This window comes from Pelodiscus sinensis, chromosome 19 (genome assembly GCF_052426305.1).
Source record: "Pelodiscus sinensis isolate ZL-2025 chromosome 19, ASM5242630v1, whole genome shotgun sequence".
In the NCBI taxonomy this organism is placed as follows: Eukaryota; Metazoa; Chordata; order Testudines; family Trionychidae; genus Pelodiscus; species Pelodiscus sinensis.
The window spans coordinates 35,562,412-35,575,884 of record NC_143070.1 but is presented as its reverse complement, the minus strand read 5'-3'; the positions used below and the strand labels follow the sequence as shown (position 1 = coordinate 35,575,884).

The 13,473-nt window shown below is 52.7% G+C and overlaps 1 protein-coding gene across 2 annotated transcripts; it reads left to right on the top strand.

Moving 5' to 3' along the window:
• The first annotated feature begins 431 nt into the window (after positions 1 to 431).
• LOC102461133 (E3 ubiquitin-protein ligase TRIM11-like) lies at positions 432 to 12,084 on the top strand. 2 transcript variants are annotated; one of them, XM_089771352.1, is made up of 8 exons: positions 432 to 1,435; positions 2,087 to 2,182; positions 3,057 to 3,287; positions 4,606 to 4,628; positions 4,954 to 5,062; positions 7,091 to 7,186; positions 8,703 to 8,723; positions 10,504 to 10,647. In XM_089771352.1, exons 1-8 carry the CDS (start codon positions 1,019 to 1,021, stop codon positions 10,510 to 10,512), a joined length of 1,002 nt encoding a protein of 333 aa, XP_089627478.1. In that variant the 5' UTR covers positions 432 to 1,018; the 3' UTR covers positions 10,513 to 10,647. The 2 variants fall into 2 exon arrangements, with proteins under 2 accessions (XP_089627478.1, XP_006114652.3); XM_006114590.5 differs by having other exon boundaries at positions 433 to 1,435; positions 4,954 to 5,066; positions 10,504 to 12,084.
• Positions 12,085 to 13,473: the final 1,389 nt, after the last annotated feature.

Below are 13,473 nucleotides of genomic sequence, written 5' to 3'. Positions count from 1 at the left end.
CAATGACCACCCTCTGGGAGAAGGGTGAGAGGGAGGGGGTCCGGGCCCGCCCTCACTCCGGACCCCGACCCAGGGCCCTAAAGCCAGGACACTAGTCCCAGCCAATGACGGGGGGGGGTGTTTGCAACCCTAAACTCCCCTGTACTCGGGTTCCACGGCCCAGCCCTGGGCCACTTCTCCCTCTTCCCCCGAGTTCCCCCTGCTACGGCTCACCGGCCCCCGGGGTTGTACCTCACCCAGGGGCACCAGTAGCCGCTACCTTCCGGTCCCCCGGTGTGCTCCCCGTCTCCCGGGCCGCCCCTCTGGACGGGCGTCCCGGCGTTTAAATCTCCCGCCCGGCGCCGGGGAATGACGTCCCCCCCGACGTCCATCTTGTGCGCCGCCTGTTCCCGTCGCGGGGGTGACGTCACGCCCCGCGCAGAATTGCACGGACGCCGCTCCCCTGGGCGGCGTCCGCTGGCTGCCCCGAACCGCGTCTCACGGCGGTCGGGGGGAGCCCGTGCCGCGGCCGGCTCCGAAAGTGGTGGGGTGGCCCCGCCACAGGGCCCTAGTGCATTTCAAAGATCGAAATGCCGCGTGGAGCCCAGGATGCACTTAGGGCAGGTTTTCAATCTTTCTCTTGCACATGGGAAATGGATAAATGTGTGCACAGGACTAGCAGTTTGACACGGACAGCCTGGCTTTGAGCGCACCAGTGTGAGGCTGCATGAGGCTCGCACCTGAGCACAGTCCCTGTTCTGCCTTGCTGCAATGGTGGCGTTGCTGGCAGAGAGCTAAACAGATAAGGGCACTGGGACCTCCCAGGGAGATAGGGAGCCATTCAGCAGCTGTATTCCCTTTCAAGCTTCCAAAGGCTGCTTTTCAGAAGAGGGAATTAGTGAGCCTAAACGAGGCCTTTTGTACAAACAGGAAACCAAGCAAGTGCTGGAAACGCCCCTTAGCTCCTGCCTTTCAAAGAGCTGTGTGAGCTCAGGAACCGGAAACTCAACCCTGCGGGCTCTCTTCTCTGCAAGAAGCCATGGCTGCTGGGGAGCTGGCCACCAGAGCCCAGGCTGAAGTGACTTGCTCCATCTGTCTGGAGGGTTTCAAAGAGCCGGTGACTACAGACTGTGGGCACAGCTTCTGTCAGGACTGTATCAGTCAGTACTGGGGGCAACTGGAGTCAAACTTCTGCTGCCCCCAGTGCGGGGAGACCTGCCCCCAGGGGAACCTGCGGCCCAGCAAGGAACTGAGGAATATGGTGGGGTCGGTGAGAGATCTGAGCTCACAGGTGGCGCACGAGCCGGAGGGGGAGAGAGTGTGCGACAGACACCAGGAAGCTCTGAAGCTCTTCTGCGAGGAGGATCAGATGCCCATCTGCTTGGTGTGCCGGGAGTCCCGAGCTCACCGCACACACCCTGTGCTCCCCATGGAAGAGGCTGCCCAGGAGTACAAGGTAGGGAGTCACCGTTGGGGCGGGGGGGGGGGAGTGTGCAGTGCCAGGGATGCAGTAGTGCGAGCTGGTTCCACACAGCCACATTGCACTAGAGCTGAAGGAGTAATATGCAGCAGTAATAGGCTGTTATCCTCTGAGTGGGCCAGGCATGACAGGGAGTGACACACTTTGCCTGGCATATAGCAGGGCACCGGGGTCCCTGGAATCAGAGTGGAGCCTGCTCCCAGCTGCGGTGCAGATGCACTCGGAGGGACACAGAGGCTGCTCCCCATTCTGGCTGAAAGAGCTTTGCCCTTCCTCGTCTGTGTGACATGTGGGGTGATCCTGGCCTTCCCCTCTGGTTGGGAGAGGAGCGCCCAGTCGCTACGCAGGGTAATGGCGTGTTTATGCCACTCACCAGCAGAGCCGTTGGGTCCCCATGTGTCTTCCCTGGGCCAGGGGGCTGGCTTAGTGGGAGAATCACTGTGAGACGTGCAGCAAGTGTCCGTCTGGGATACTGAGTTCAGGGGCCTAGCTCTGCCCAGCCTCCCGGCGTTCCCTGGAGTCCCTTGTGCAAGGGGGTGGGTTTGAACAAAACCTCTGGCTGGCCATTGACACTATTACTGCCTTAAGGCATGAGCCGCTCAAAGCTTCCCCCATCCCCATTTGCAGGACCAGATCCAGAGCCACTTGCAGCGTTTGAGGAAAGAGAGGTGGGAGCTGCTGGGATTTCAATCGGCTGAGGAGAAGGCAAGCGAGAAGCTGATGGTAGGTGCCAGATGTCCTGCCCCACAGCTGAGCCCGGGGATGGGATAGCTGTAACCTGGGTGGTGTCAGGGCCCTTCAGCCATGGACATAAGAGCTCTACATGTGGTCAGCCTGCAGGCTTGGGCCCAAGCGTGACCAGCACCCCACTGTGTAGGAATATGCACCTACACAGTAGCCCCGGTGCAGTGAGAGGTGGGAAGAGGCAGTGCAGAGGGCTCTGTTCCTGGGAGGCCCATCCCTCTGCCTCTGCCTCCCTCCTGCCGTGTCTGTCAGTCTGGGAACAGGGCTGCCTCTTTCTCCTTGTTTGCATCTTGTAAATACCTGCGGCTCCTCAGCTCCCTCTCTTCCCCGGGCCTGTGGGCGCTCCCATTATACACACAGCCCCTGGTTCTCCCTGGGGTTCCACTCTGGGCCCCATGGCTCGCTCTGAGCCCCTTGCCACCTGGGAGACACTTGGTAGGTAGCCCTTGTGTACCCTGGGGGAACAGCAGCATGAGAGAGAGACCGAATGGCTGGCCCCAGGCCACTCCAGGGAGTGATCCCAGCTTGTTGTGCCGGGGGGGAAGTGGGGCTGCTGAGCTCTGCGGGTGACCCCTGTGGGATGTCTCCCAGGGAGTGGGGCAGGAGTAGCTGCCTAAAGTCCCACACTCTGCTTTGGTGGGCACAAGGGAGGCAGGAGGCTGTAGTGGGGGAGGAGAAAGACTTCTCCCTCCACCCGCCAAGCTGGTTCCCAGGGGACAGGCACAGAGATGCTCTGGGGTGGGACCCCTGCAGTGCAGATGGCCATCCTGTGCTGTGCCTTCCCATGACTCCCCCTCCTTTCACCCCCCGGGACCCCACTCTGTCCTCTCCTGGCCCCCTTCTTTCCCCCCAGCGGCAGGTGGAGCTCGAAAGGCAGCGGGTGACATCTGAGTGTGAGCAGCTCCGCCAGCTCCTGGCCAAAGAAGAGGGCCTGCGGCTGGCCCAGCTGGGCGAGCTGGACAGCATGATCACCAGGAGGAAGGAGGAAAGTGTCGCCCGCCTGGGGGAGGAGATTTCACGCCTCAGTGCCCTGATCGTGGAGCTGGAAGGGAAGTGCCAGCAACCCGCCCCTGAATTCCTGCAGGTGGGGCTGTGCCGTCCGCGCCCCAGTGCCCTGGGGGGGGGGGCAGGATTGGTGTTTACCACCTCATGGCAGACAGCTAAGGAGGGCTCAGTGCACATCCCCTTGGCTATGGCCTTCCAGCATTCGCTGAGCTGGTCAAACTGCTTTAACTCGGAAAACAGGAGAACTACGGGCCCTGAGCTTGTGCTCAGACTTGCCCACAGCAAGCCCAGATTCCAGGTGCAGAACTCGAGCATGTCAGTGGTGCTTGGGCTTCTGCCAGGGCTCTCTGCCCAGGAGTGAGCTGTTTGGGACATGCCAAGGGCCTCTTGTTTTGGCAACTTTTCTCCTTCTGTTTGGCTTTGCTGCTGTTGCTAACTGTAAACAGCTCTCCAGGGCAGAACTGCAGGTACCAAACGCTCGTGGCCCTGCGGCCACTGGCCCCTGGACCCCAAAACCTGATCCGAGCCCACCCCGTGGAAGTAAAGGTGCGAGGCCTTACAGCCACTTGGAGCACATCTACATTGCAAAAACAGACCCACACCCGGGAGTCTCAGAGCCTGGCTCCCTAGGCTAGGCTTGCGCTGCTGGGTTAAAAATAGTCCTGTAGACTCTGCGGGGCCCCAGCCAGGTCTACACTGCAGCACAAACCTGTGTGAGTGGGCCCAATCTCTGAGAATTGCTGCCAAGGGTCTATTTTCACAGTGTAGATGTTCTCTTAGAGCGCCCGGAGAAGAGGGCAGTGGGCAGCTAACCTGTAGCCATGACAACACATTCGGGTGGGCGCTGCAGTCTCCACAGGACAGCTGTTTTGTTTTGATGCCTCAACTTGTTTGAAACATTCAGTTTATTGTTCCGTTAACTCGTGTCAGTGGGAACCCGGCAGCCATGGTTGGGATCAGGGCTGCATTGTACCAGGACCTGCACAGTCCACTCTGGCCCTGAGGGGCTCACACTCAGCTGACCAGACCAGGGTGGCAGGGGAAACCAAGGCAGGCAGGGACTCTTCCGGCACTGTGTCAGGCCCCAGGTGTCCGGATTCCCACATCTAGTAGGCTGCTCTGCCTACCAAAAGCTGGTGTTCCAAAGGGACTGTGGAGCCCCCAGCTCCTACTGACTTCCCCTGGGACCTGGGCCCCTGACTCTCGCAGGCCCTGCTGGAAACCCCGGCCAGGAGATGCCCCGTTCAGTTCCAACATGAACCCAATGCTTTGGAAGCCTGGGAATGAGCAGTTGCCCAGCAGGCAGGACGGGCTGGGAGAGCCAGGGGCCTGCCTGGGGCAGGGGTCTGAGCTGGACCATGGGCATTGACTCTGCTCTGTCTCTCATTCCCTTCTAGGGTGTCAGAAGCGCCGTGAGCAGGTACGTCCGGGCTCTGCCTGTCCCTTGTGCCCTGTCATGCTGGGAAGAGGCTCAGAGACCAGGCTATAGATCCAGCACCCCATGCCGTGGTCTCACGCTCTCTCCCCCTCACCCCAAAGTATTTCTGCCATGGCCCATCCTTGTGGAAGGGATTGACCCACGGTCTCTGGGATGGAAAGCCCTGCCTGGGGGCCAGGCTACCTGAGGGGATCTGTCCCCAGGCTGTGGGGCTGCCTTTCACCCCAAAGACCCTCGTAGCTGCTGGAAGGGCTGGGGATTTAGGACACAGCCATGAGATGAACAAACACTTTTGTATCCCCTGCAGGGCTGAGAAGGTGACTTCACAGCATTTGATGCTCATTTCCCAGAAGCTGGGCAGGAGGAGCTGGGCATTTCCTCGAGGGAGCAGACTGCTGACAGCGCTTGGGGGATTTGTGGGTAAAATTCATTCTCTGAGCAGTGTGAAAGCAGGGTGGGGAGGCCTCCCAGGGGAAATGCCAGGGAGCTGGGGATATGGAGATCTATCCATCTATCTATCTGCCTACCTACCTATCTGTCGCTGACTACAATTCACTCTCATGCTTCAAGCTTTCATTCAGTTGCATGCAGGGGTCAGGAAGGAATTTATTTCCCCAGTGCAGACTTGGTCAGATGTATTCTGGGTTTTTATGTTTGTTTTTTGCTTTCCTTTAAAGTATCAGGGATGGGCAACAGCTGGAGATGGGATTCTAGGTGGGTGGCACAATGCTTTGAGGCAGGACAGAGAATCCTCTGTCTGGATACTTGGCTGGTGGGTCCTTCTCATATGCTCAGGGTCAGACTGATCACCGAGCTAGAGTCTAGGAAGGAATTGGGCCCTAGCTCAGACTGGCAGGTCCTTGAGATGGGGGAGATCAGCTTCCTCTGTGGCATGGGGCATGGATCACCTACTGGGATTGTCTGACCACTTCCCACCTACTCAGTTCCCAGGCCTCAAGCATTGGGATACCACGGTCCCTCCTGGTCCCTTCCTGTCCTCCCCCTCCCCTCTGCACTCCCCAGCAGCAGTAGGGGAAGTAGAGCAAAGCGGGGTCCACCCCCCCACACTTCCCAGCAACAGCAGCAGCACCAGCAGGGGAAGCAGAGAAAGGTGGCCCCAGCTGCTTTGCTCCCTGGCCGCATCGGTCCACTTCCCACCGGTCTTACCCCCTCCCCTGGAGCGGCACAACCAGGAGAGCAAAGCAGCTGGAGGTGCCTTTCTCTGCTTCCCTTGCTGCTGCCGGGGAGTGGGGGTAAGGGTTGTGGACCACTCCTACAGGCACCAGGTCCCCCCGCATAGTCCCCTACTGGCCCCTTATATCCCCCCATGTGTCGCCCCAGCCCTCCTGGCAGGAACACTTGTCCCCACCCCCTCTAACTTCCCAGGGCTCTGAGCCCCCTGCTATACCTGTGCAGACACTGACAGCACACCAGCCTACTCCTGTAGCCTCTGAGGGGTTTTATTTGATGCTAGAAACTTTTTCTTCTCTGAGTTTAATTCTCAGCTCTGGCACAGACGTCCTCGCTGACCTTAGCCAAGTCACTTAATGTGCCTCCATTCCCCAACTGTGGAATGCGTCCCAGAGGTCAGAGGAGAAAGCGATGAGAGTGAGGAGGGCCTGGTGGCTGCAGAGAAATGTGGCGTGTTTCTCTCCCACCCCACATGACACATTCAAGGCACAAGATTTCGTGATCCGATACTTCGGGGGGAACATCAGCCTTCACGGCTGTGCCATTTCTGTGTCTAGAAAACCTCTTTGAGGTTGCTTGTGAGCTTTTCTGTGGCTCCTTTTGTGCCACTGGCCTGTTGGTACACAGCTCAGTCCAGAGCCATTACGTAAAGGCATCTTGAGTGCCGTGCAAAATAGTTGTGAAGTGAAGTGCATCCAGGAGGTGAGGTGTGTTGTGTGGCACAGTTTGAGGGGCCTGAGAGCATGGCCTGCAGAGGAAGGATGGACCCAGGGGTAGGGCACTCACTTGAGAAATGTGTGTTCAATTTCTTGTGCTATCAGGGACTTCTTCAGGAAGTTATGTGGGTAAGTCATGTGTTTAGAATAGCAATGCCTAGCAGATTTAGGCACCTGGATCTCATCTGCAAAAGGCATGTAGGCACTTTGTAAATCCCGACCCACACCAGTGAAACTGTGAAGCCAAAGTAAAAGTGCAGAGTTGTCTGTGTAACTGTGTCTCTGCTAGGTGGCTTTTCCTAGCATGGCTCTCCTTCCCGAACAGGTCACAGATTCATGTTTTAATGGTTTCTGACTTCCAATGGCATCAGTGTTCCTGCAACACTAAAGTGCTTTTGAAAATTCCATCTCATGTTTCTCCTTAGTACCTTCAGGGCCAGATTTCCACTTGGCTCACACGAACCCTGCGGGGATGAACTTCTCTGGAATAAACCTCTTGATTTCCAACTAATGTGAGCGCGGGGTTGTGTGTTCCAGGTTCCTTTTCCTTGCAAGTCCTTCCCTGGACGAGGAATAAATGTGCAGTCCTGGCTGTTTGCATTGCCCTGGCAGTTTGTCTGCTCAAAATACATGGTAAGAATCACTAGTGGAGACTTGCTGAACTGGCAGAAAGATGGGGGGCAGAGAACCCTGGCTGGGAATGGGTTTTCATTCACACGTTCCGCTAAGGATCATTTACAGCTGGCTTATGAACTGACAGCTAGATGTCCTAAGCATGATCCAGAACGGAGCAGTATGTATCAGAGATGGTTCTGCACTCACTAGAAGTGAACTACCTGCTGGACTCAGTAGCAGCCTATAGCAATTTAACAAGCCTCTATTAAAATACCCATTAATCATTTATTATAAACTAGCAGATTTACCCGGCGTTGCTCGGATCCTTAGCTCAATTAATTTTTGTTTCATGCTTCACTTAAATCATTGCTCTGGGTGGGGCTGGGAGTGAGGGTTTCAGGATGCAGGCTGCCCTGGGGAGAGAGGACAACCCTAGCCCTCTCTCAGCACAGCAGCTTGGGCCCAGGTGAGAAGCACCTCTCCATGGCCACTGCAGCTCCACTGAGCACAGCCAAGGGAGGGGTGCAAGTCCACCAGCTGGGGCAGGTCCAGGTAAGGTTGGGTGGGGCCACTGATCCCCCAGCAGCAGCAGCTCTGGGTTGGATGCCATGGCCAGGGTGAGGGCATTGAGACTCCCCTTCCCTGGCCCCAATGCTAAACTGCCACAGCTAGGGGGGAAGCACAAACATTAGCTGGCCTAGAATGAAGCTGGTGCAGCAGCTCTATGCTGGGGCTGGTGGGCAGAGGTGGCATTCTGCGCATTCTCCCTGAGCCCGCCCTCAGTCTTCTTTCAGCATTCGCCCAGTTAGGTCGGTTTTGAGGACTGTACTTGCTTTGATGAGTCTGTCTCTCTTCTGTTTGGCTTTATGAGCAGCAATCCCTTTCCAGGCACATCCTGTTTTCCTGGCACAAGCACACCCTGACCTTGCTTTAAGTGATGATTAGAGGAAGCTGCATACTGAATTTGGTGGCTCGAGCTTTGACCCTTTAGAGAAGTTCTTGAACAGAGAGGCAGACTCTCTAAAACATATCTTAGACAAGTTATAAACAACCTACATATACAACATAACCAATTTCTAACGAGGGTTTTTTGAAAACCCTCTGAACAGAGCTCAAACATGGCGAGGTCTTCCCTAGCAGATAGGGCTAAAGAGAGAACCCCAAGGTTCTGAACCAAACACTAGAAAAAAGCAGGGTAAAGGAGCTGCTTTTGGGGGGGTTCTTTTGACACTGCCACCAGGGCAGCACATCCCCTCAGCAACATCCAATCAGCAGCACAATCCCTACTATAGGGTACTGGTTTAAAGATGATTGTACTGGTGTAGCTTGTTCCTTTGGGGACTGGGAATAAATTACACCAGTAACTGCATCTACATTTGCACCATTATATCACTTAATAATCACACTTCTAATCAACACACTCCCATCGACACAAGCACAGTGAGTAGACCAGGCCTTACACCATCATTTCAATGTACATTCCTGAAAAAAGATGCTCTTATTAATCATATGTTTATTTCTGTTTCTTTTTTAGGGACTTACCCTGCCAAATTTGGTAAGTTGGAGCCTTGCCCCCATATATTATATGCAGCCTGGCATATAAACACCTAGTTTTGGCAGAAAAAAACTTCCAGCCCTGCCAGAGACTTTTGTCTTTTCCTCTCCTTTTATTGCTGACAAAGGGCCAGTGTAAACGCTGCTGGTTTTTTTTGTCCACAGAAGAAGCTTCTGCCAGTATCCCATGAGGCCTGCAGTGATAGCTGTGCTCAGTGTAGTGTGATCTCTGCTGCCCTGTGGGCCCCTCCCCTTTCAAAGCTCCAGGAAGTGTCTGACAGCTGAGTGAGCAGCTCCATTGGGGGAACAAACAAAGAGCAAATCATTGGAATGCTTCTGTTCTGCCCTGTGGCAAGCTGACTGCTGCTGCAGTGGGAGGGCTGGAGAGACTGCTGTGCTGCTTTGACATTCCTCAGCTCAGAGATCAGCTCTGATTTCCCCCCACACTGCACTGTGGGATCCTTATTCACAATGTTTTGCTCCCGACAGGGGAGCTAGCAATGTGGTCAGGAAATGTCGACAATAGGAGGCAGAAAAATCAGTTTGACCAGTTTTCACTTTCAGAAACTTTTGCATGTTTACAGCACTTTTGTCAATGAACCTTCCCAGCGTAGATGTAGTCTAAAAGTGCTTTGACTTGTTCTGGAAGCCAGATAAGCTGTCTCTCTATAAAGCACGTTCATGCCAGTATAACTATGTCTGAACTAAGAGATGTACCAGTGACTATTTTGGTAAAAATCACTCCCTTTACCCAAATAGTGATTCCAGGCCTTATTCCTGTAACGGAAGGGAATAAGCTGGGTAGAGCACCGTTATCCTGGTATAACTGCATCCACACTAGGCGTTATATTAATTTATCTGTTTCTGTAGAAAATGACACCCCTGAAGTAAAAGAGAGAATTCAATGTAGATCAGGCCTATGTGGGCTTGGAAAATACATGTTAGATAAAAGGTGGCCCCTTCTGGTCTCAGAATCTAGAAATCTAGGTTGGGGCTTCAGTGTGTTACCATACTATGTGTACTAGTAATGAAATAAGTGACGATCTAGTGAGCTGCATATCTCAGTGGAACACATGCATCCTATGCCCAGAAATGCCCAGCACAGACCTTGGTTTGCCAAACACCATCACCAGAGTCCTTCAGAATAATCCCCTGACAGCAGGGACAATTTCAGAATGAGAGCTGGGAGGAGGCTTTCCCCTAGAAAACAGCATTGTCAAACAAGGGCATTTGTATGAAAAAATAAGTGTTTTAAAAAATGTCTAGGTTTTATTTTACCTACAAAAATGTTTGAGTTTGGGCTTTTTCTTTGAGTTTTGTTTTGCTTTTTGTTCATTTTACTTTTTTGGTGGTAATAAGGGAAGAAAATGAAAAACAAACCCTTGAAAACTGAACATTTTTTCAGAACAACTTTTAATAAATGTGAAATCATTCCATTTTGAACCTGCGGGACACAGGCCATTTCAAAATCTCCTACTAAAAGTCTTCATTGTTTTTCCATCAGTTCATCCCACATGGTTGCACACACTTCACAGGAACTACCCAGGTACCAGGGCTGCTTGACACACACCTCTTGAAGCCAAACAAGGCTGAATGTGGCAAACGCAGACTGCCTAGTTCCAGTGGCCTGGCCCACCCAATCATATTGCTAGGCCCCTAGCCTGGCTCTGCATGGGGAGTGGGACTGGCAGGCACTTTGCAGGTCTCTGGTTGGAGTTGGGTCCATTCTGGGTCATGCCAGGCCTGGGTCTCTAAAGCTCTGATTCTCTCTCTCTCTGCAGCCAATGTAGTGCTGGACCAGGACACGGCAAACCCCGAGCTCATCCTGTCTGAAGATGGAAAGGTTGTGAGGATGGGAGACTATGCGCAAAGGCTGGTCAGGAACCCCAACAGATTTGACCTTGAGCCATGTGTGCTGGGTATGGAGGGATTCAACTCAGGGAGACATTTCTGGGTGGTGGAGTTAACGGGGAGGTCTGGCTGGGCAGTAGGGGTGGCCAGACAGTCTGTGCTGAGGAAGAGCAGTCTGAGCCTTCATCCTGAGGAGGGGCTCTGGGCTGTGCATGAGCAGTTCAATGGGTTCAAGGCTTGCACCTCCCCAGAGAACACTGTGCTCCTGGAGGGGAGCCCTGCGAGGATTCGAATTTACCTGGATTATGAAGCAGGGCTGGTGGCATTTTATGATGCTGAGAATGAGGTTCCCATCTTCAATTTCACAGCCTCCTTTGCCACAGAGAAAATTTTCCCTTTCTTTGGAGTGTGGGGCTCCAGAGTCCAAATCAAGCTGGCTCCCCCAGATGCCAAGTAGCCTGCAACACGGGGCCAGTGCTTCGTGCACCAGCTTGTATTTACCCCCATCCAGCCCTTGTACCGTTCCCCTCCCATCTGAAGAAACAGGGCCAGCAGGTTAGTGCACCAGGGCCCTGAAGGACTGCGTGGGGAGGGGTCTTCTGGGGAAAGGAGAGTGCTGTAGCAGCTTGTGTGTCATCTGAGCTTGGCACTGCTTGTAGCTGGGAGCAAAGCCTCTTGTCCTGTTGGTGCCAAGTGCAACATCCCTGGGGCTCAGCCATGCAGGTCACCTTGGGTGGCTCCCTCAGACTGCAGTCTGTACTGGCACTGTGGGACAGGGCCTGGATCACTGGGATACAGCTCTCCCTCACCCACCTCATGGGTACCAGCCAACCAGCCATGTGTGCTGCTGATCTGTGATCACAGCAGTCAAGGCCAGCCTGGGACACTCCCCATCATGAGACACACAAGGCCTGGAACTCATGGAATTCAGAATTAAAGTCAGACGCTGCTTCTCCAGGTCCTAGATGCACCGGAGCTCACATGCTCACCCTGACATGTCCCCCCACGGACACACGTTCAGGACTGATCCACATCTAACCGAGTGACTGAGTCCTGCTTGCCAGAGGCACAGGGAATGATATTATTGTAATAGGAATGACCCTGCGGGTTCAGACCATCTAACCCAGCATCCTCTCTTCCAGCAATGGCTGCCATCTATGTCAGAGGGAACAAACAGAATAAGGCAGTCATCAAGTGATCCCTCCTTTAATCCAGCCTATCAGTGTAGGACTTGAATGAATGGTCTGTTATGAGGGGTGGGTTGGTTGGTTGGATTCTTTGTGTCTCAATTCACTGGGGAGAATTAAATAATTGTCACAAAACTTGTATCTTTAAAATGAGCTAGTAAAAGACATTAAGGGAAGGAAAACTTAGCTTGCACATTCTGTTTGATTTTGTTTAATAACCTACATTGTTCTGTCTTCAGTCTCTTCTGACCAGTTAAATCCTACCTTTTCTTTCATGCTTAATAAGCTCACTTTTGTTTATTAATAAACTCAGTGTAAATGTTACCTGCGGGGGCAGCTGTGCATATCTCTCCTTTTACATAAGAAAGAGAGCAGATGATAAGAAGCTTGCTCTGTATAAAACTTTATACAGACAGACAGATGTATCTAGCAGCCTGCTCCCACTGCGGCTGTGCACTCGAGAGCTGTGTCAAGCCCTTTTGACTGAGCCTTTCCAGAACGGAGCTGATCTCAGCATCTGTAGTACTGTGCATAGGTTTGTGACCCCATCTCTGTGTCAGTGCTGGAGAAGGCCAGAGGGCTTGGCTCAGCAAGATGAGGTAAAGGCGTTGCCCAGGGAGGCAGGCTCAGTGGTATCTCAGCACACCAAGGGGATTTCTGTGACCAAAACTATCACATAAAAAGTCAGGATCTGCTGAAACCTGTTGTTCTTTCCAAAGGTGGATATCATTTGTATGTATAACATTATAGGATTTTGCTGGAGAACTGTTATCAAAATATGTTATAAGCTGAAGAGCCTCTGTTGCCATATGTATCAGAGGGGTAGCTGTGTTAGTGTGAATCTGCAAAAACAACTAGAAGTCCTGTGGCACCTTATGACTAACAGATTTATTGGAGCATAAGCTTTCGTGGGCAAAGACCTACTTCGTCAGATGCATGTAGTGGAAATTCATGAAATTAGTCTAGATGCACTAATTCGAATTAGCTTAGTTCGAATTAACTAATTTGAATTAAGTTAGTTCAAATTAGTGCTGTAGTGTAGACATACCCATAGTGACATGCTAGTGGGAAGGGGGTAGTTTTAGAAGGTAAAATAAAAAAAGAACAATCACCTAGAAAAGTTAGATGCCTGCAAGGCACCAGGGCCTGATGAAATGCATCCTAGAATACTCAAGGAGCTGATAGAGGAGGTATCTGAGCCTCTAGCTATCATCTTTGGAAAATCATGGGAGACAGGAGAGATTCCAGAGGACTGGAAAAGGGCAAATATAGTGCCCATTTATAAAAAGGGAAATAAGAACAACCCAGAAAACTACAGACCAGTTAGTTTAACTTCTGTGCCAGGGAAGATAATGGAGCAAGTAATTAAGGAAATCATCTGAAAACACTTGGAAAGTGGCAAGGTGATAGGGAACAGCCAGCATGGATTTGTAAAGAACAAATCATGTCAAACCAATCTGATAGCTTTCTTTGATAGGATAACAAGTCTTGTGGATAAGGGAGAAGCGGTGGATGTGGTATACCTAGACTTTAGTAAGGGGTTTGATATGGTCTCGCATGATATTCTTATCAATAAACTAGGTAAATACAACTTAGATGGGGCTACTATAAGGTGGGTGCATAACTGGCTGGAAAACCATACTCAGAGAGTAGTTATTAATGGTTCACAATCCTGCTGGAAAGGCATAACAAGTAGGATTCCGCAGGGGTCTG

Bases quoted from the DNA above. Each gene is read 5' to 3' on its own strand.
- LOC102461133 (XM_006114590.5), top strand. From the start codon at position 1,019: ATGGCTGCTGGGGAGCTGGCCACCAGAGCCCAGGCTGAAGTGACTTGC. The intron at 2,183-3,056 runs GTAGGTGCCAGA...CTTTCCCCCCAG, and splicing joins AGGCAAGCGAGAAGCTGATG to CGGCAGGTGGAGCTCGAAAG. The intron at 3,288-4,605 runs GTGGGGCTGTGC...ATTCCCTTCTAG, and splicing joins CCGCCCCTGAATTCCTGCAG to GGTGTCAGAAGCGCCGTGAG.